The 22,070-nt window shown below is 37.2% G+C and overlaps 1 protein-coding gene across 2 annotated transcripts in view; it reads left to right on the top strand.

Annotated features, from left to right (window-relative positions):
• The window catches only part of Gabra3 (gamma-aminobutyric acid type A receptor subunit alpha3), a 179,433-nt gene that overhangs the window by 44,166 nt on the left and 113,197 nt on the right, over window positions 1–22,070 (top strand). For both annotated transcript variants that reach the window (XM_051178247.1, XM_051178249.1), the window contains one exon: window positions 13,938–14,100. In XM_051178247.1, coding sequence (XP_051034204.1) covers window positions 13,961–14,100 — 140 coding nt within the window. In that variant the 5' untranslated portion in view covers window positions 13,938–13,960. The remainder of the gene's footprint in view (window positions 1–13,937; window positions 14,101–22,070) is intronic.

Genomic DNA, 22,070 nt, shown 5'->3' with positions numbered 1-22,070 from the left:
GAAGCAAGAACAAGCCCACATATGCCATATCAGTTTTTGTAAGGGATCATGTTCTTCTTTTGTTTCATTTTCATCCTTCTGAACAAAAGTCATCCACTACTTGAACATTTTTCTTATTAGCATACCATATCTACCCAAATAATAATCATATCACAGCTTATTTCTGTACTATGTCCATGTGCAATCATGTTATATTTGGTAGTCTGTGTTCTGTAGGTGTGGCTATGTGCTACAAATACATATTCAAATGATGCTTTCTTATGTTTTTGTCAACTAAGCATCCTGCATCACTCAGACATGCTCTTAGACCGATGACATGCATTCTTTCTTTTTAAAAAACTGAATGGTTTTCATTATTTTTTTCTTATGATATTACATACATTCTATCTTTCATATGTGAATTGACCCATTATCCATAATAGTAACATCTCTAAACATTTTTGCCAATTACTGTGCTTAAAGTTGTCAGATGGATTTTCACTTAAACTCCAAGATTTGTGAAAATACATAATGACAGTCTAGTAATTTTTTTTGGAAACTGAATATTTTGTGCTTTTATGTTAATCTGTACACTGTATATTCTGACAATAACACAAGTTTCTTTCTTTTGTTGTTGTTTCTACTCTTGTAACATAGCATTGCCACATATTGCAAGATGTTCTGTGTGTGCATTGTGGTCAAATGCTCAGACTCCTGTGGTAGCTGCTTATGTACCATGGATGTTTGAGCATGTGCTATAGTATCTACTTTTACAACATTGCCATCTACTTCTGGAACAAAACCATTCATTAATCTACTCTGTTTTTAAACCCTGTACCATGTCTGTCAGGAGAATCACAGCATTATCATTGTAAGTAAAGGGATAAGTTGTGGAGCCAAAATATGTGGATTTGAATCTCAAATTATTGACTTACTAACTATGAGATCTTGGGCATCTCAATTTGCATTTCTGTTCTTTGGTTTCTGCAAAATGTGAAATGTAATATCTCATAATCTTGTGCAGATTAATATGTGATTGCATATAAACTAGTTTAAACACTGAACGTAATGTTGTGAGGTATATGTGGCAGTAGTAATAATGGTGATGGTACCATATCCCTTGATTTAGTGTCATTACTTCCATCCTCAGCTCGGAAGCTAAATGCAAGTGCATTATGGTCATACAATAGAATTTAAAAGACTATGGTATGAGCTTTTGCAATGAGGACTGACTCACTTTGAGTCACTGATATGTATTCTATTAGTTCTAACACTATTATTTTCTGTTCTTCTATCATGGATTTCTCTCCTATTATGCATGCACATTTGCTTTTAGATTGTAGTCACAAACTTATTTGCTTGCAATGTCTGGGAATACACCACAGTGAAATGCTCAAACATTAGACAGGTGTATGAATGAATCAAGTTACTCCCTTTAGCTTAATTGCTATGCCTTTCAGGCCAAGAATAGTCTCCTTATAAATGATTTTATATTTATTCCTATATCTTGTTTATCTTGAAATATTCTTCATTAGGTTATTTGCTCCCGTGTCACATCCACCTACTATTGTATTATTGTAATTGTATAGGGTTTTGCTCATGCACCATGGTTGTCTGAGCATGCAGCATGCCTCTCTCTGCTCATACTCCATGGTTCCTGAGCAGGAATCTTAACTGCCTACTACTCTACAGGAAAACAGTGTTTTATGTATTACCTATATATTAGTTTGTGTTTTCTGATTGTTTTTCCTAGTACATTGATCTCTTCTCCTGGGGCATGCCTGCAAATCCCTGTACCATTTCTGTCTGTTCCAAAGTTATAGATATTATCTCCGGTTACTAGGCTTCCTGTGCATCAGAGTCTGCTCAGATTCATCCATGACTGCTTAAGCATGTAAAATGATTTCTCACCTGTTTGATCAGTTTCATATTCTCCTATATTTAAGAGAACCATGATTTATTAATTTCAAAATGATAGCATGTCTGCTTCTTACAGAATAATTTTGATTCCCATCATGAGACTTTATAACAAACAGCATCATCAAATGCTATAGTGCAAATGATGCCTGTTTGTGCATCATGGTCACATGGTCATCTGACATATGCTGCTATATCTCCCATGTCATATGTGACATCTACTCATGCAGTAACGCTTTTTGATCCTGTGTCCTGGCTTACTTATAATCATGGCTTTCTTCTTCCATACCATATCTAGTATGTATGCATCTTGGTTCTTGTGGCATAACTGCTATACCATAGTGTAGATTGTTTTGTGCAGATTCTGATCAAATGGACAAACACTGCTCATGGTTTTCATCCCTTCTGGATGTTCACTGAATTTTTCCATTTATCTTGGACACATGACTCTGAATTAAATGTTCATATATTGAGATTTTTTTCAGCTTCATAACATATTCACTTGTGAATTAGATATGCATAGCTATTTTCTGTTACACCTTGTCTCTTTGATCTATGTGTGTGTGGACTCATTTCAACACTTGTATGGCCATGCATAGCACATTCTGCTGTTTTATTGTGTTTGAAATTTTGCTATGAACTTGTGTTAATTCCTCATGATTGTATGAAAATTCAACCATCATTATCTGGATTGTAATAAAGCTGGAAATTTATGTACCTTGACTATCACTTTGCCTCCTCAGTGTCTACTACTATATACTGGATGTAAACTCATGTTGTGGAACCTTCAGTGTGTACATCATGGTCAAATGCTCAGATTCCTGTGGTAGCTGCTCTTGCAACATGAATGTTTGATCATTCACTATGGTGTCTACTTTTGATACATTGCCATCTACGTCTGGACCAAAGCCATTATTTTCTGTGCTCTACGTTTTTAATCTTACCACATTAGTCCAAGGAAGCATGACATCATCAGAGTAGATACATAGTGTAGACTCTGAAGCCAGACTCTTTGGATTTGAATCGTAGTTTTGTCATTAAATAGTTCGATGCTTTTGAGTAAGATATTTTTCTTCCCAGACTCTCTGTTTAGAACTTTAAAATAATGATAATAGATCTCACAGGGCTATTGTGCAGACTTGACAACTTGAATATAATATGCTTAGCTTAGTGCTTGGCATATAGTAAATGTTTGTATTATATCTTGTTCTGTGTGGTTCATTAATATTATATCCTAGTTTCTTCTATATAGAGTAAATGAGTGTCATCTACTCCTTTTACATAGCTAGTCATTGCTTTATTGGTTTTCTCATAACCGATAATGCTTCTATGAGCAGAAAAAGCAACATAGTTGCTTACCATTTCTTACCTATACCATAATTTGTATCATGTGTTTAATGGTATGTTTGAATGTATTGTAATCAAACACTCATACTGTTTTTCTTACACATGGACATCTAATCATATGTCATTATGTTTCCCACTATATCTTTTGTTTCTGGACCAACACATTCTTAGCCTATTATGGTTTCTTGATCATTGTATTATGAATTAACTAGATCCTTTACTAGTCACTATGACAAAATACCCAACAAAAGCAACTTAAGGGAGCAGAGGTTTGTTGGCTTTTAGTTTCAGAAGGTACAGTTAGTTTATCATGGTGGGGAAAAGATGGCAGGTATAGCAGCTTAGCCTGTAGTTGAGGGAATTTATAGAGTAGATTGTTCTCGTTTTGGTAGAGCAAGAAGCAGATTGAACACACCAGGATCAAGGCCCACATATAACTCTCCCAGGCTCACCCCAGTGACCAACTTGCATCTAGCAAGTCTTATACTTTCCCCAAACAGTGACTCTATCTGAGGAACATGGGTCCAATATATGAGCCTCTGGGGAACATCATGGGCAAGTGGTCACTTCTGTGTCCCTGTACCATGCTCATCTCTTTCAGAAATTGGGGGTTTAATTATATCCTGTTTCTACTGGTATTATTACTTTAGTGAAGTCTCTTAATTTCTTTCACTGAAAATATGTCTTACTTGCACCAAAAAAAATTTACTTCACTTAATAAATGTAGTGGTGTTCCATTGCTTTTATTTCTTTTTCAAAGTTAAGAATGTCTTTTAAAGAGACACATTGGTACTCAGTGATCATAGGGCAAAATTTTCTGTATTTTAACTTTTAAAATATGAAGTGCAACACATAATTACAGTTATAAAAAGAGCACATTGTTTAATAGAAGTTAAAAAGTTAACATTTGTGAAACCACCATACAAGTCAAGATCTAGAAATTTGTGAATACTCCTGAATAAACCCATCTCTGCTCTCAGATACTTGATTCATCACTAGAACTAACCACTATCCAGAACCCTGTTTTCTTAAATGAATTTATTACATGTGTGATCAAATGTACATTAGTTTTTTGAATTTTCAGTTTATAAATAAATTTATGAAATTTGTATGTATGTGTACATATATGTGTCTATTTGTGTGTGTTTTGAGCATGTGGATGTTAGAAGAGATGGAAGGCCATTACCTTCCATCTCATTTTAGATAACACATTGTTCTTTTTTTATTTTACTTTATTATTTTTTTTATTTTACATGTATATCCCAGTCCCTTCTTCCTCCCTCCCTTCTTCCCTCCCTCCCTCTTATCCTCTCTGCCCCCTCACATGCACCCTGACCACTCTCCCCTCCCCTTCCCCACCTCAATTCCACATGTAGGGCATAGCCATCCAGGTGGGGTCATGTAAATCTGCCAAGTCATTTGAAGTAGAGACTAGGACTTCTCTACTGTGTCTAGGTTAAGGGATCTTCAAGGTCCTTTTGTGCACCAGGAATACATCCTGGTTCCACTGTCTGAGGTTCCTTAGACTGCTCAGGCCTTCTGGCTATGTGACCCACATTCAGGGGGTCTGAGTTAGTCCCATGCTGGCTTCCCAGCTATCAGTCTGGAGGCCCATTAGCTCCTCCTTGTTCAGGTCAGCTGTCTGTATGTGCTTCTGCAACCTGGTCTTGTCCTTCCTCTCTGCATGTGGATTCTAGTTTGACTCAGTGTTTAGTTGTGGGTGTTTGCTTCTGTTTCCAACAGGTAGTAGATGAAGGGTCCATGATGGTGGATAAGTTAGTTGTTGATCTCATTATCAGGGAAGGGCATTTATGGTAGCCTTTCCACTGTTGTTCAAATTGTTAGTTGGGGTCAGTCTTGTAGGTCTCTGGACATTTCTTTAGGTTCAGTTTTCTCTTCAATCCTATATATACTCCACTTTTTAATTGGATTATTTGGTGTTTTGGAGGCTAGCTTCTTGAGTTCTTTGTGTATTTTAGAAATAATCCCTCTGTCAGATGTGGGGTTAGTGAATATATTTTTCCATTCTATGGGCTGCCATTTTGTCTTGTTGACTGTGTCCTTTGCCTTACAGAAGCTTTTCAGTTTCAGGAGGTCCCATTTATTAATTGTAAGGATTAAAGAGGTGCTTTAAGTGGGAGCTAGTGTTGAGATCATGTACATGGTTCAAGTCATAGCAATTACTGTGGAGTTAATGCAAATACACTGTGCAAACTTGAGGAAGGCTGAAGCAGAATCTCTGACTACAGTGTGGACAATGGACCACAAAGGGTCAAAAGGGACAAATTGCCACAGTGCAGTTTTTTTTTTTTTTTTTTTTTTTTTTTTTTTTGCTGCTAACATAGAACTAGAATACCTGATATATAGTGACCTAGAAAGGAAAGTTTGATACGGGTTATTTTCTGGGGCCTGAGAAGTCTGGTAGTCTGCTCATTTTCTGAGTAATGTTATGAGTAGTTTTTTCTGCCACTTGGTCTGGACCCAATGCTGCACCAGCCCCAAATATCATGCAGAGACATTGTATTAGATAGAATTCTGTTGGCCAGTTACTAGTTTCTTATTGGCTAGATCTGTCTTGAATAGTAACCCATTTTTATTAATCTAAGTACTTCCATATGGTCTTATCTTACTGGTTCCATCTTGGAACTCCTCCCTAGTATTTCCTCTCTCTTCCTTGTCTCCTTTTTTTTTTCCTGCTTTCATGATACGTTTATTATGGGTGCTTGGAGGAATTAAACTTGATTTGTTCATGCTGAAACCAACATTTCTGCATTCTTTTTTTCATTTTATGTATTTATTTATTTTATATAACCAAGTCCATTTAAATGAAAACAAACATTTATAGACAATATTTGGGAATTTGGGCGTCGTTCTTTCCAAACTACTTCCTGCTGGTAAGGGGCGCTGTCATGGTGGATTCTAAGACGATGCAGAAATCCTGGCTGTAGTCTGTAAGGCTGCTTGGTCCAGCTGTTTTGAATGTAAGATCACCTGGTACTCTGTTTCAGGCGGACTGGCTTGATCAAACCACATTAGTCTGGAAGGAATCCACATCTTTTCATTTTTTGTGGAAACAAAAATAGAAATCCTTTTCCCCAGTAACTTGTCCTTGAACTTAAATTTTGGAGTCAAAGCATTTTTTTTAAAATTTAATTTATTATTTTACATGTCGATCCCAGTTCCCTCTCCCTCCCTCCCTCCCTCCCTCCTTCCCTCCCTCTTTCCTTCCCACCCTTTTACACTCTCAGCCCTCTCACATGCATACTAACCAACCTCCCCTCCCATCCCCCACCCCAATTCCATATGTAGGGGAATGCCATCCAGTTGGGGTCATGTAGATCTGACAGGTCATGTGAAGTAGGGACTAGGGCTTCTCTCCTGTCTCTAGATTAAGGCAGTTATCCCTCCATGGGGGATGTGTTCGCACCAGTGATGCATCCTGGTTCCACTGTCTGAGGTCCCTTAGACTGCTCAGTCCTTCTGGCTGAGACCCATATTCAGGGGGGCCTGAGGCAGTCCCATGCTGGCTTCCCAGCTATCAGTCCCATGGCCCATTAGCTCCTCCTTGTTCAGGTAAGCTGTCTGTATGTGTTTCTGCTGCATGGTCTTGTCTTAACCATCTGCATCTGGGTTCTACTTCGACTCAGTGTTTATGTATGGGTGTTTGCTCCTGTTTCCATCAGGCATTAGTTGATGGCTCCAAGGATAAGTTTGTTGATCTCACTATCTGGGAAGGACATTTATGGTAGCCTTTTCACGGAAGCTCAAATTGTTAGTTGGCAGCAGTCTTGTAGTTCTCTAGACCTTTCTTTGTGTTCAATTTTCTCTTTAAACCAATATTGGCTCCCTCTTTTATGTTCTCTCTCTCTCTCTCTCTCTCTCTCTCTCTCTCCTGTCTTCTATTCCTAACCGGGCTTAATATTCCTGGTCGCACATGTTTTCCTTTCCTCCCCCTCATTTTCTCCTACTTCTCTCTCCATTCATTGCCCCCCCCCACTTCTCCTGAGCTCTGGGGGACTTGTCCCCTCCCAGTTCTGTGAGGGACTTTATATGAATCTCTTAGAATACACCTTGTATCCTAGTTCCTCTGGTGGTGTGAATTATAGGCTGGTGATCCTTTGATCTAGGTCTAAAATCCATATATGAGTGAGTACATACTGTGTTCCTCTTTTTGTGACTGGGTTACCTCATTCAGGATGGTTTCTTCAAGAATTTCAAGATACCATTATTTTTTTTTCTGCAGAGTAGTATTCCATTGTGTAGATGTGCCACATCTTCATTAACCATTCTTCAGTTGAGGGGCGTCTAGGTTGCTTCCAGGTTCCTGCTATTACAAATAGTGCTGCTATGAACACAGTTGAGCATATGTCTTTGTTGCATTGATGTGAATCCTTTGGGTATATGGCTAAGAGGGGGATTGCCGGGTCCTGTGGTAAACTAATTCCCATTTTCCTGAGGAACCGCCATACTGATCTCCAAAGTGGCTGTATGAGTTTGCACTCCCACCAGCAGTGGAGGAGTGTTCCACTTTCTCCACATCCTCTCCAACATAAGTCATCACTGGTGTTTCTAATTTTAGCCATTCTGGCAGGGGTAAGATGGTATCTCAAAGTTGTTTTGATTTGCATTTCCCTGATAGCTAAGGATGTGGAGCATTTTCTTAAGTGTCTTTCAGCCTTTTTGATTTCCTCATTTGAGAATTCTTTCTTCAGTTCTGTACCCCATTTTTAATATGATTATTTGGTGTTTTGTTGACTAGTTTCTTGAGTTCTTTGTATATTTTGGAGATCAGCCCTTTGTCGGATATAGGATTGGTGAAAATCTTTTCCCAGTCTGTGGGCTGCTGTTTGGTCTTGTCCACTGTGTCCTTTGCCTTACACAAGCTTCTCCGTTTGAGGAGGTCCCATTTATTAATTGTTTCTCTCAGTGTCTGTGCCCCTGAAGTTATGTTCAGGAAGCGGTCTCCTATACCAATTTGTTCGAGGGTACCTCTTACTTTCTGGATTGATGTTGAGGTCTTTGATTCATTTGGACTTGAGTTTTATGCATGGCGACAGACATGGGCCTATTTGCAGTCTTCTACACACCCTCATCCAATTGTGCCAGCACCATTAAGGGGATCCAAATTGGAAAGGAAGAAGTCAAACTGTCTCTATTTGCAGATGATATGATAGTTTATATAAGTGGCCCAATAAACTCTACCAGGGAAGTCCTACAGCTGATAAACACCTTCAGCAAACTAGCAGGATACAAGATAAACTCAAAAAAAAAAAAATCAGTAGCCCTACTTTTTTCAGACGACAAAGAGACAGAGAAAGAAATCAGAGAAACATCACCCTTTACAATAGCCACAAGCAACATAAATCATCTTGGTGTAATGCTTACCAAACAAGTAAACGACCTATATAACAAGAACTTTGTGGCTCTAAAGAAAGAAATTAAAGAAGATACTATAAAATGGAATGAGCTCCCTTGCTCTTGGATAGGTAGGATAAACATAGTATAAATGGCAATCTTGCCAAAAGCAATCTATAGATTCAATGCAATCCCCATTAAAATCCCACAATTCTTCACTGACCTTGAAAGGATAATAATCAACTTCATATGGAAAAACAAAAGACCCAGGATAGCCAAAACAACCCTATACAATAAAAGAACTTAAGGAGGCATCACCATTCCTGACTTTAAGCTCTACTACAGAGCTATAGTTCTGAAAACAGCCTGGTATTGACATAAAAATAGACAGGTAGACCAATGGAATCGAATTGAAAATCCTGATATTAACCCACACACCTATGAACACCTGATTTTCGACAAAACATCTAAAATTATACAATGGGGCGAGGACAGCATCTTCAACAAATGGTGCTATCTTGCTTTCCTATTGGCCAACAGTGCTTTACTCATTAACCAATAAGAGAAACATATTTACAGAATGACACCTCCCATCAGAGTAAGGCTTCTTGTATCTTAAGCTTATGGTAGAAAGCCTAAGACAAAGAGAGGGCTGTCTGTAGTGGAGGCTTCCTTTGTAGCAGCATGTTCTCATGGTTCTAAACTAGTTCTATGAAAGACAGGGATTATTAGTTTATTTATGAGAGATCTAACTCCCTAACTCAGAAACCTCCTGTTAGGTCCCACATCCAGTGTCCCAGTAGTCCAAATATTGATGTCAATTTTAGTGGGAAAATGCACAGAGGAAGCCGTTAATAGAGGTAGAAGAGAAAAATTGGTATAGGTATGTAGATCAAACAGTGGGTGGAGAAAGAAGTCCTTGGTATATTATTTGTATCTTCACTGATTTTCAATTTTGGCTGTTTAGCTCCTTTAGATAGGTCCTTGGGATATAAGATGGTGCTTGTTAAGTTTTGAGTTAAGAACAAGGAGACAACTTTCAGTGGTATACAGATCAAAACACTTGACAGTTGTGGACCACTGTAGTTCAAGCATTAAATATGATGCTTTTGTCTATATTTGATGTAGCTTCCTTAGCTATTACTATGTGATCGTATTATAACTACCAATGTTCTGTGGGTTATAATACTGATTCATACAAATCCCCAATACACAATGTGGCTTCTCAAGGATAGTTACTAACATCTTACTGACTCCCAAGCTTTGACATTGCTTTGAGGCTAGGGAGGATTGCACAGCTTTAGACAATAGTCTAATGAGAAACTGAGGCAAATAGTTGATAGTTTTGTTTGTATTATCTGGCACAATTATACTAGCTATTACCTCAGATAGTAAAAACAGAGGGGTGATGGGAGATGTTATTCTGTAAATATGTTTCTCTTATTGGTTAATGAGTAAAGCCCTGTTGGCCAATAGGAAAGCAAGATAGACGGGACTAGGAGACAAGGAGGATTTTGGGAGATGTAGGCCCTGAGAGAAGACCATATGGAAGCACTTAAATTGATATAAATGATTTAATATTTAAGACAGAGCTAGCCTATAAGAAGCTCTAGCCACTGGCTAACAGCTTTATAGCTAATAGAGTCTTTGTGTATTAGTTTGGGAGTGATGTGACTCTGGGACCAGACTGGCAGAAAACTGCTCATAACAAAATGGTGCCCAAAGAGGGTACTAAGAACTTCTACTTAAAACTTAGCAAAAGCTTAAAAAGGGATTTTAGAAATAAAAGAACAGATACAGGAAAGGCTTCTTTAGGTAGCAGCATTTTTCTCGTTTGGGCTCTGTTTTGATAGAGACAAGCAGAGACTGGCACAGCTCCTTTAAGGAAGGTTTCCTGACTCAGCATAATCAGGAAAAAACAAAAACAAACAAACAAACAAAAAAACAAAACAAAAAACCTCAGGGCACTTTTAAGAGGCCCTGATACCAAACCTGAATGTTGTGTATGAGCAGCTGGCTAAAGGGCTAATACAGCTGATGTTTCAATTTTAGCAATGCTGTTTAGCAGATAAAAGTCTCGTGGCTAGAAAAAGGTAAAGACAGATTAAGATAAAGAAAAACCACTAAAATTTATGGTGTGTTTTAAAATATACATAAGCTTGGGAAAGAAAAGAAACAGGATAAAGTGTTTTAAAAGAAAGAATAAAAGGAAGGAAGGAAGCAAGAGAGAGAGAGAGAGAGAGAGAGAGAGAGAGAGAGAGAGAGAGAGAGAGAAAGAAAGGAAGAAAGAAAGGAAGAAAGAAAGAAGAAGTGGCTGGGTGGTGGTCGCACACGTCTTTAATTCCAGCATTCAGGAGGCAGAAGCAAGCAGATCTCTATGATTTCAAAGCAAACCTGGTATACAGAGTGAATTTCAGGAGGGACAAAAGTTCACAGAAAAGCTCTGTCTCAAAAAATGAAAACAATAGAAGTAAAAGAAATAGAGTAATAAAAAAAGCCACATGAAGATGGAAAATGCACAGAGAGTCTGGATACTGTATGCTATTGTGTTGTCTTTGAATTTCTCAATTGCTAAAGATGGAACAACAACTGCTAAAATACATTTGATTATGCTGCTGAATTAATCCAACTTATGTATTTTAAAAATGGCTTCACTTCAAAATTTAAGTCTAAGCACAGGTTACTGGGGAAAAGATGTGTGATTCTTGTACGAGGCAGAAAAATGGATTCTCTCTTAGTATCTATTCTGTTAGCTTGTGTCTTTTTATAGGCCAGTTATGACCATTAATATTGAAGGAAATTAAAAACCATTGATTGTTAATTCTAGTTTTTTTTTTTGGTGGTGGTATTGTGAGTATTATTTATCCTGCTTTTTTCTTTTGGCTTGTGGTAAAGTGGGATTATCTATTGCCTATGTCTTTATGGGTATATTTAACTACCTTTGGTTGGAGTTTTCCTTCCAGAACTTTCTGTAGGGCTGGAGTTGTGGATATGTATTGGGTAAATCTTGTTTGTCATGTAATATCTTGTTTTCAGCATCTATAGTGATTGAGAATTTTGCTGGGTATAGTAGTCTGGGCTGGCATTCATTGTCTCTTAGTGTTTATAGAACATCTATCCAGGACCTTCTGGCTTTCAGAGTTCCTATGGAGAAGTCAGGTGTTATTCTGATGATCTGCTTTTATATGTTACTTCTCCTTTTTCCTTCGCTGCTCTTAATATTCTTTCTTTATTCTGTATGCTAGGTGTTTTGATTATTATATGTCAAGGGGTCTTTTTTCTTTGGTCCAGCCTATTTGGGGTTCTGTATGCTTCTTGTACTTTCATGGGCATGTCCTTCTTCAGACTGGGAAAGTTTTCCTCAATGATTTTGTTGAATATATTTTCTGCGCCTTTGAGCTGTGCTTCTTAACCTTCATCTAGGCCTATTATTCTTAGGTTTGGCCTTTTCATGGTGTTCCACATTTCCTGGATATTTTGTGTTAAGGATTTGTTGGATTTAAAATTTTCTTTGGTCTATAAATCTATTTCCTCTAGCTTATCTTCAGCGCCTGAGCTTCTCTCTTTGATTCCTTATATTCTGTTGGTTTTACTTGCATCTGTAGTTCCTGATCATTTGCCCAGATTTTCTATTTCCAGCATTCCCTCAGTTTGCAGTTCTTTCTATCTTTTCTTTTCTTTTTTTATTGTCTCTGTTTCAGTTTTCAGGTCTTCAATTGTTCTAATTGTTTCCTTCACTTGTTTGATCTTTTTTCTTGACTTTCCTTGCTTTCTTTAAGAGATTTGTTGATTTGTTACATTTTTTGCTTGGTCTTCTCCTTTATTTCTTCCAGTTTTTTGTTTGTTTTTTCTTTCATATCTTTATGGGATTTTCTGATATCCTCTTTGACTTCTATCATTTTCATGATGTTTAAGGCAGGTCTTTTTGGTGTAGAGTCCCTAGTTTCTGGTGTTGTCTTACTGCTCTTCTGTTGTTGAATCTGTTCTTGTACTGCTGTCTTCCCATCCCCTCTTCCAGTGGGTGCTGTTGGGGGTCTCACTCTCTACCAACCTCTTCCAGCGACTATAGGTGGTTCAGGACTTCGATGCGTAGGAGTGCCAAGATTGAGATGAGTACAGGCTCTGGATGGTCCAGCATGGCAGGAGGGGTTGACCAAGTGCAGATCTGAACCAGGAAGTTCCAAGGAGTGGATGGGGGGTGTTGGACCTGAGCGGGTCAAACACTCATCTCAAGCAGAGGGCTTAGGAGAGCCCAAACTGAGAGAAGGGTGGGCTATAGATGGTCCATCACGTTAGAGCAGGTCTCTTCAGGCAGAGGGCATGGGGGGCTCAAGATGCTGAGTAGACCAAGGAAGTTACAAGGAAAGGTTGGGGGAGGACTGGACCTGAGCTGGCCCTAGACTCAACTCAAGCAGAGGACATAGTGGCGCCAAGACTGAATTTAGGACAGGCTTAGAATGGTCTGGTGTGGTGGGGTGGATCCTGGGAAATGCATTCTTATTCTAGATCTGTATTATTGTATCACTCAGAATTTTTTTTAATCTGGGGAACTCCTGTGTCTACTCAAGCCTTCCAATATTTTGGAAAACTGTTTAACTATAGCAAAGTAAGAAACAAAGTGATTTTCAGGTCTTAATATTACATATTTTTTTTTTGCAATGATATAGAGTGAACTAAACCAAAGTCCTCTGTGATGTGAAAGATCAAATATGTGATTCAGAGAAATAGAATAGAGACATAAGAAACTATCTGTAAAAATATTTTTTTACAGATAAATATTTTTATTTTTATTCTATTTTATGGTATGAGTGTTTTCCCTGTATGTATATCTGTGTTCTGAATGTATGCCTGAGGCCACAGAAGCCACAAGAGGGTATCTGATCCCCTGGAACTGGAGTTATAGATAGTTGCGAACCACCCTGTGGTTACTGGGGATTGAACATGGGTCCTCTAGAATAGAACCTTAAGCACAATGTCATCTCTTTAGCCTCATGAGAGACCATTTTAACCTTTTATATTACAAGAGGAAACAGGGCTTTAGGGGAATTTAAGAATTTATCCAGTCATGCAGCTAGCCAAGGATAGCGGTGTAGCAGTTACTTCAGTTTCCTGGTGACTGGCCTAGAGGAGCGTTGTTGCTGCCTTTTGCTCTCAGGAGGATTCTGGTATGTTCAGAAGAAACATATATTGGGAACAAATATTTTTGACCTTGATTAGCTTGGGAATGCCAAGTAACTGGCTGGACACTAGAGAAACTAATTTTAAATCCTTCTAAACTTCTTTCCCTTTGTTTTCTATCCTTTTGCTGGTCCCCTTCCTCTGTATTGTGGCTCTTACAGGTCTCTCCAAGTTGCTGTCTAAGATGAGAAACACAGAAATGTGGCATTTCTATGTGAGCAGAGTTGGATTTCTTTTCCTGGTTAGTATTCTTCCTTTAACAACTGGCCAAGGGGAATCAAGACGACAAGAACCAGGGGACTTTGTGAAGCAAGATATTGGCGGGTAAGAAAACTTAATGCTTGGAAGAAAATAAGAATACTATGAATGATTTCTTTCACATTTCCCTGAAAAAGGCCTAAAATACTCTGATCGCCAGTAGTTATATATTGCAGTGCATTTGGAAAACAAATCATCAGATTAGACTGTTATTGTTATTGTTGGACAATTCTCCACACCACTCTAAAGACCATATTGTGTTGTCATGAAAGCAAGTCTCTCCAGTCCTTTATTAATTTTATCTTCTCTCTTTTAGAGTCTTCAATTTACCCCTTTTGGGGATCATGTCTATTTAACATTGAAACATGATTGTAAATTTAAATAACTTTTTTACTGAAAGTTCCTCAAGTCTCCTCACTTTTACATCCATACTTCTTCAAAGAATAGTATCCTTATCATACATTTCTCTCACACATTCTTATACTTCTTGATGTCAGAATTCTAAGTACAGGCCTCTAAGGCAGCCCCTATAACTAAGATGGTTAATGTTAACTCTGTTGTTCAAATGAGCAATCAAACACTCATATTACTCAGTTTCTTTGAAAACAAGTAGCAATATTCAGTTGATTTTCTTCTTTAACTTCTTTCTATCTTGAAATAAAACATGCATATATAAACATGCATAAATACACCCATAGAATAAATATAATTCTTTCTTTGACTTAACTTTGGCACACTTCTTTGGTTTTAGGACAGGTTCTCTAACTGAGTAGGAGCACTTCCCAAAGTCTCCAGGCAGCAAGATACAGAAATGGGTAAATTAAAAGGTATATGGTAAAGTTGTTATCCACATTTATGTTTGACACATTCACTTATGTATTCCACAAACATCTCAAAATAAGTTTGTGTAAAATATCTCCTCTACCTCTCACTCTTTCACCAACAGAAAACACAATAAAACATCCCTTTTCACTTTTTCATATTTGAGTTCATAATACTATCATTTACCTAGTGGTTTAAGCCAGAATATTATAATTATCTTTGCCAATTTTCTACCTTTCCTCTCCAAATTGTAACAGTTACCAAAATTTGCCCTTTTTACTCTCTATGTCTCTTGGATCATTTTCTTTTCCTTCTACTTGCCAGTTTACTTCCACTTGGACTCCAGCAATAGCTTTTAGATAGCTTACTGCCTAAAATTTTGCTTCTATTCATCTCTGTTCTATAGCTATTTTCTTCTATAATGTGTATTAAAAATATGTATTAAAGAATTTAATGCTATGTTCTCCTCTTGAGTGTAAATTCAGAACTGATAAACATGTTATAAGGCCTTTACTCACCTTGTTAACCTTATATTTTAGTTCTCCTTCCACGGAACTGTTTTTCAACATTCTTTACCTTCTTTTAATTTCAGGTTTATTAATTTATTCCTAGTGACATAAAACATTTTTTAAATTTTATTTTAATTTTCAAATGTTTTAGTTATAATTACATCACTTTCTCCTTTCCAGCCTCTCCCAAGAACCTTCACTCCAACTACTTCCACATCCCTCTCTCAAATTGGTAGCCTATTCTTCCCTATTGGTGTGTGTGTGTGTGTGTGTGTGTGTGTGTGTGTGTGCGCACATATTTAAATACAGCCTTCTTAGTCCATTTTTATTTTTTGTTTGTATATGGTTTTAGGGTTAACCATTTTGTGTTGGCACCCAATTAGGTGGTTCATCACTGGGAGATGCTAATTCTCCCTCTCTCAGAAATCTTGAGTTACTTAGTAGTTCTTTGTTCAGGATTATGTGCCTCTGAGATTCTGTTCTCTTTCTGCATTATCATGTCCATTGATAGTGCTAATTTAGTCTTGTTTATATAGCTATTTCTAGGATATACTGTTTCACAACAGACTTCCTAGTATTCTGGATCTTGCTATCTTTTTTATTATTATTTATTTTTCTTATTTTACATATTGATCCCAGTTTCCTCTCCCTCCCTCTCTCCCTCCTCCCCTCCTTCTCTTCCTCACTCTAATGCCCCATGACCACCCTCCCATTCCATCCCCCCCATACTCTTATCTTCCCTTCTTCGTGATGTTTCCTGATACATACCAAACTCTTATATGTGGATTACCACTGTTAGACATGACTCCTTAGGCTTGGAATACTTTAGTATTATCTTAATATTATTTTATTGGAAGCAATTATTTAAATAACCTTCTTTTGGTTTTTCTTTTGCTTTGTTTTTTTTTTTACTTTACAATTTTATTAGCACATATTTAAAGGAATTATTTATGACATTCTTTTACATGTATATATTTTGCTTATACTCACCTCCCTTACTCTCTCTTGCTCCTTTTCATGTTTTCTTACTTGTTACTTTGCTCTTTATGAATTGAATCTCTTCTTTCATGTATCATTTTTAAAATCTGAATCCCATATATAAAAGAAAATAACTAATATTTATATTTCTAATTCTGAGTTACAAGTATTTTATTCCTTGGTATTGACTATTTGTCTAATATTCTTGGAAATAGAATTTGGTCTATTTTGAGGTTGATTATTTTAATATATTCTGTCTCTTTTATCAGCATTTTACAGTAATCTGTGGGATTGAGGGATATAGAATTAGAGTTGTATTCTTAGTATTTTGATATATTCATGGTTCCAATATGGAAAACTTAACCAATTCTGTCTTATTAATGCTTTGAGACTGGGCTAAGATAGGTGTTCTAAATATGGTAGAGACTCTAATAAAAGAATAAACCTCATATCTTTGAGTCTTGAAGCTTTTACACTTGGAGGATGAAGTTTCAAAAAATGCATTACACATGTTCCTATCATCTTAAAGATTTTGAACAGAATAGTTCTTTTTCTTGGTAAACTTTTGTTTTCAGAAATAGCATGTATTATATTTCTCCCACAGCTGCTTTTTATTTTTATCCTTAGTGTTGTCACCTTTCCTGTTTATATTGTTTTCTAACATCCTGCTTGAGCTTAGAAAAACAGATATTCAAGCATTTTAACTATTATGTTAAACAGAGGAAAAGAAATCTTCAAACAGCAGAGTAAATTGTTTGGTTTTATACCAAGTCCAAAATGATTGCATATCTCTTGAATTAGAGACCTTTTTAAAATTCATTTTCAAGTAAAAAATAATAATTCATTGGCTCTGGACATTAAGTTTGGCATTCTTCATATTGACTAGATATAAATGAATTGATGCAAGTTAAAAAAATATGCTGTATATTGACAGTTCTCATACTTAAAAGGGATATTGCATCCTCTTGTTTGTTTTCATATCATCTTAATTATGTTTTTTGAAAAAAATCTATTTGCTGTATCACTTCATTGTTTATTTTACTAAATCTCCTGTGCTGGATATTCTAGCAGCTTTGACATCATCAATGGTCTATTGACTAGTGCTTAACTTAAATTGTATGTTAAAATCGGTAGTTCTCAGTGTTTGGTGTTTGCAAGTCAGAATGTGTGCTTTACAGAAGGCTGTAATATGAAAACTTGGAGCTCACTGGCTAACAATTTGTATTTGATCAGATGCTTCAGATCATTCTAATGTATGGAATACTTTGGGAAGGCAGTTAATGTTTTCTAGGAACTAATAATATAGTTGGGAATACCAGATCCTGCAGCTTTATTAGGGCAGTTGTAGAAAAACATACATATGACATCTAATTTAATCTTCTCTTTTACAATCAAGCTAACTGAGGCCAAGAAAGAAAAGAAAATTGTTTTCCTAAGACCTTATAGTAAGCTAATAGAAAAGTCATGTCTGGAGCACAGTTCTCTGATACTTTGTTGGATAACAATTTCTTCTGAAACTGACTATATTCACTAGATCTAAAGACTGCTTAGAAACACTCTCAGACAAGTGAAGGCATCTAAAAGAACAAGACACAAGCTGAGCTGGCTGGAAAATTCTCAGGCCAATTGAAGTTGCTGGACCGGACACTATCCAACTTGTTGAGTTACCTGTAAGCTAAGTAGTGCTACAAGTTTCCAGCTTTTGTGAACTGTCATCCATGCTAGGATGAGCTTTTGGTGATGCCTCTTTGTAAGTAACTCCCACAAAACTCATTAGCTCACCATGTTAGACTTGGGTGATATCCATACTTCAGCCTGTTGTCAGTTTCCTATATGAGGTCAGTAGATTCATGTCTCCCTGGAATAGTTGCACACAACACTTCTACTGCTGTATTTTTTAGGCAAAGCTAGAGAAAAAAGTTCATATTTAAGTAACAAATACAGTTCACTACTTCAATTTTCTGATTTAGTATTTTGGTCATCAACAAATAAGAACTACATATGTAAATAAAGTGAAGTTTAACCATCATGTAAATATACTTTTCAGGGTAAAAAGTATCAACTATCAGTAGTTCATTAAATTTCAACTAGTAAACGAGTATCAAATGAATGTTATAGCAAGGTTTCCCAGTTTGCTGAGTCAGTGCAGCTGTCAAATCATACAAATGAGGTACTTCATTGGAGAATATTTGAACAGGGTAAATTTGCAAAGTGACTCACTGTGGTATGGGTATAAGGAAGCCACAAGGAATAGATGAAGAAATCAAAGCAAGTAGATGACAGATTATGTAAAACATAGTTTCAAATGAGGTATCTTTAGTTGAGGGAAAGAAGGAACCTATGGAGATGTGAGAGCCCCATAATTGTAAGCCTAAATTTACCTTTCTTTATGTGACTTTTTAGCCAGGGTGGATAAACTAAGTTGAATTCTCCAGAATTCTCCAGAGCGAAAAATAAGAAAAAATGTAACTGGTCCTGTGTATAGTGGTGTATGTGCGTAAAGTAATCTCAGCATTTGGGAGGTGTGAGCAGGAAGATCAGAAGTTGTATATATGGCCTGTGATATAGATGACCCATTCTCAAAAACTGTATTCAGGATGCTAAATGAGAAATATTGGGGGCTGAACCTCATAGCTGCACAGTTCAATGTGCATTAGAAGCTGTGATCTACAGAAATGTGATAATATATATTTACATATTCTCTTCATGAAGATTATATGGGAATGCCAGGTGGTGGTGGCATACACCTTTAATCCCAGCACTCTGGAGTCAGAGACAGGCTGATCTCTGTGAGTTCAAGGCCAGCCTGGTTTATAGAGCTAATCCCAGGATAGCTAAAGTGATCACACAGAGAAACTCTGTCTCAAAAAAATGTGATTATGGTAATAGCTGATTTTAATTTGAAGAGATGATAGTGGGGAATTCATTATTTCTTGTTATGTAGCATGCCTGTCTTGGTGTCATTGTACCAAAGATATAAAGGTATTCATTTTGAAACTTAACGTTCTCATGGCTAGAGAGAGATCTCAGTGGTTGAGTGTATATTGCTCTTACAGAGGACCTGAGTTCAGTTTCCAGCACTCACATCCAGAGGCCTACAAACACATGTAATTTCATCTATAAAGGATCTGACACATAACACAATGCAGACACACATGCATACATACAATTTAAAAATAATAAAAACATATTTTTCATTTTTAAATCTTAGCATAAACTGATACCTATAGACACACATTTATTAACTATGATTTGAAGTATAATTATGAAAAGAATAATCCCTTTCATTTCCATTCACTCATAGTCACAGAAGGAATACATTAATACTTTTAGCACTGATTTGTGAAATCTTAAAATATCAGAACCAAATGTGGGACCAATGATACTGTTAGAGTTTAACATATTAGCCCTGTGCAGAAATAACTTCTACATTATGCTCCCTCCAATCATCAAAAGTTACATTGCTAGCACAAAGCATAACTAAAGCAGTGGGGGAGTGTTTCCTATACCCATCTGAAGGCTGCTTTCTAAAAATGTATAGCAATTACAAGAATCTGTACCATTTCCTTATATTTTTATTTAACAGCTCTTATTTTTTTTCTTACTTTGTAATCTGCATATGGTAACTCTCATTTCTTTTGGATCCTCTCCTGATATAATATGGTTTATCAGATGCTGCTTCCAGCTGGTTACTACTTAATACTTCTGTTACTTAATTAGCTTTGAAGGGCCCTGTTCACAGACAGGGTCTTATTATATAGCTCAGGGTGACTTTCAACTTATAATTCCATCAAAGACCACAGAAGGATAATATATAAACTCTAGAAATGACAGAGACAACTCAACTGGTCACTCACCCGAAGTTCTTCTGTAATGTTCCATCTTCAGTGTATAGGCCACAGTATGTCTGGCAGACTCCTCAGCAAAGCAGGAAACTTTAAACTGTCCATCTGTATTGGTAGTTTGTCAGTCACTTTTCTCTGTGTCCTGTAGACTGTCTGGCAGACACTTCCATGAAGCAGGAACCCTGTATCAATATCCATCTTGTATCAGCACTCACTTTTCTGTGTGTCCTGCATGTCCAGATATTCAGATAGTCCAGTTTATACAGCATGAAGTCAAACAGTCCAGAAAAGAGTGGTATTTTTCCCAAATGACTAGTTTTGCTACATTGGGAGTAAACTCTATAATGAGAGTTTTCCTTTCTGACACAGGTGCTGTTGCCAGGAGCAGTTGTGCCTCACTGTCAAGAAAAACCCTAAACCATTTTAAATGCCATATTCTGTAGGTCTTTGAAAGTTTGGAAGAATGTCTATTCATCTCAAATACATCTCTGTTTATACAGAAAATATAATTCACCTAAGTATAAGTTTGACTATATAGGTAACTATCTATAATATGTACTAAATTATACATTACATTTTAAATGAGCTATATAAACACAATACCTGAACGAGAAGAGAAATATACATATCACAAAATTGACCTTAAATTTGTATCAATAAATGAAAATCAATTCCAAAACAAAGTATTCATGTCTATACCATAATCTACTTTTTAACTTTAAAAAGATTGGTTGTGGTCATTAATCATTTATAACCAATTCCATTTAAATGAAAACAAATATTTCTAAACAATATTCGGAAATTTGGGCATCATTCTTTCCAAACTGCTTCCTGCTGGTAGTGGCATTATTGTGGGGAATTCTAAGAAGATGCAGAAATCCTGGCTGTAGTGGTCAACAAGGCTGCCTTGTCCCAGCTGTTTTGAATGTTAGATCACCTGGGGCGATTTTTAAGGGGGACTTGCTTGATCAAGCCATCTTAGTCTGGAAGGAATCCACAGCTTTTCATTTTCTTTCTTTTCTTTTTCTTTTATTTATTTTTCTCATTTTACATATCGATCCCAGTTCCCTCTCTTTCCCTCCCTATCTCCCTCATTCCCATGCTCCCATCCCATCCCCTCCCTACTCCACAGGAAGGGTGGTCCCTTCCAAGAGGGGTCAACAAAATCTGTCATTTGGAGTAGGTACTAAGCCCTCCCTCCTGCCTCTAGGTTAAGGGAGTATCCCTCCATGAGGAATGGGCTCCCAAAGTCCTTTTGTGCACCAGGGATACATCCTGGTTCCACTGTCATAGGTCCCTTAGACTGCCCAGGCCTTCTAACTGAAACCCATGTTCAGGGGGTCTGAGTTGGTCCAATGCTGGTTTCCCAGCTATCAGTCTGGGGGCCAATTAGCTCCTCCTTGTTCAGGTCAGCTGTCTCTATGTGTTTCTGCAACCTGGTCTTGTCCTCCCTCTCTGCATCTGGATTCCAGTTTGGCTCAGTGTTTAGCTGTGGGTGTCTGCTTCTGTTTCCATCAGCTACTAGATGAGGTCTCTATGATGGTGGATGAATTAGTTATCAATCTCATTATCAGGGAATGGCATTTATGGTAGACTTTCCACTGTTGCTCAAATTGTTAGTTGGGGTCAGTCATGTAGGTCTCTGGAAATTTCTCTAGAGTCAGTTTTCTCTTCAAACCTGTAATGGCTCCCTCTTTTATGGCATCTCTCTCTCTCTCTCTCTCTCTCTCTCTCTCTCTCTCTCTCTCTCTCTCTCTCTCTCTCTCTCCCTCATCTATTCCTCCCCTGACTCAGTCTTCCTAGTCCATCGGGTTTCTTTCTCCTCCCCTTCTTGTTCTCCTAGCTCCCTCTCCACTCAATGCCCCCCCCACTCCCAATATGC

The sequence above is a fragment of the Phodopus roborovskii genome, unplaced genomic scaffold (assembly GCF_943737965.1).
Source record: "Phodopus roborovskii unplaced genomic scaffold, PHOROB, whole genome shotgun sequence".
Lineage (NCBI taxonomy): Eukaryota > Metazoa > Chordata > Mammalia > Rodentia > Cricetidae > Phodopus > Phodopus roborovskii.
The sequence above is the reverse complement of the archived record's forward strand: the minus strand, read 5'-3'. Positions and strand labels throughout refer to the sequence as shown.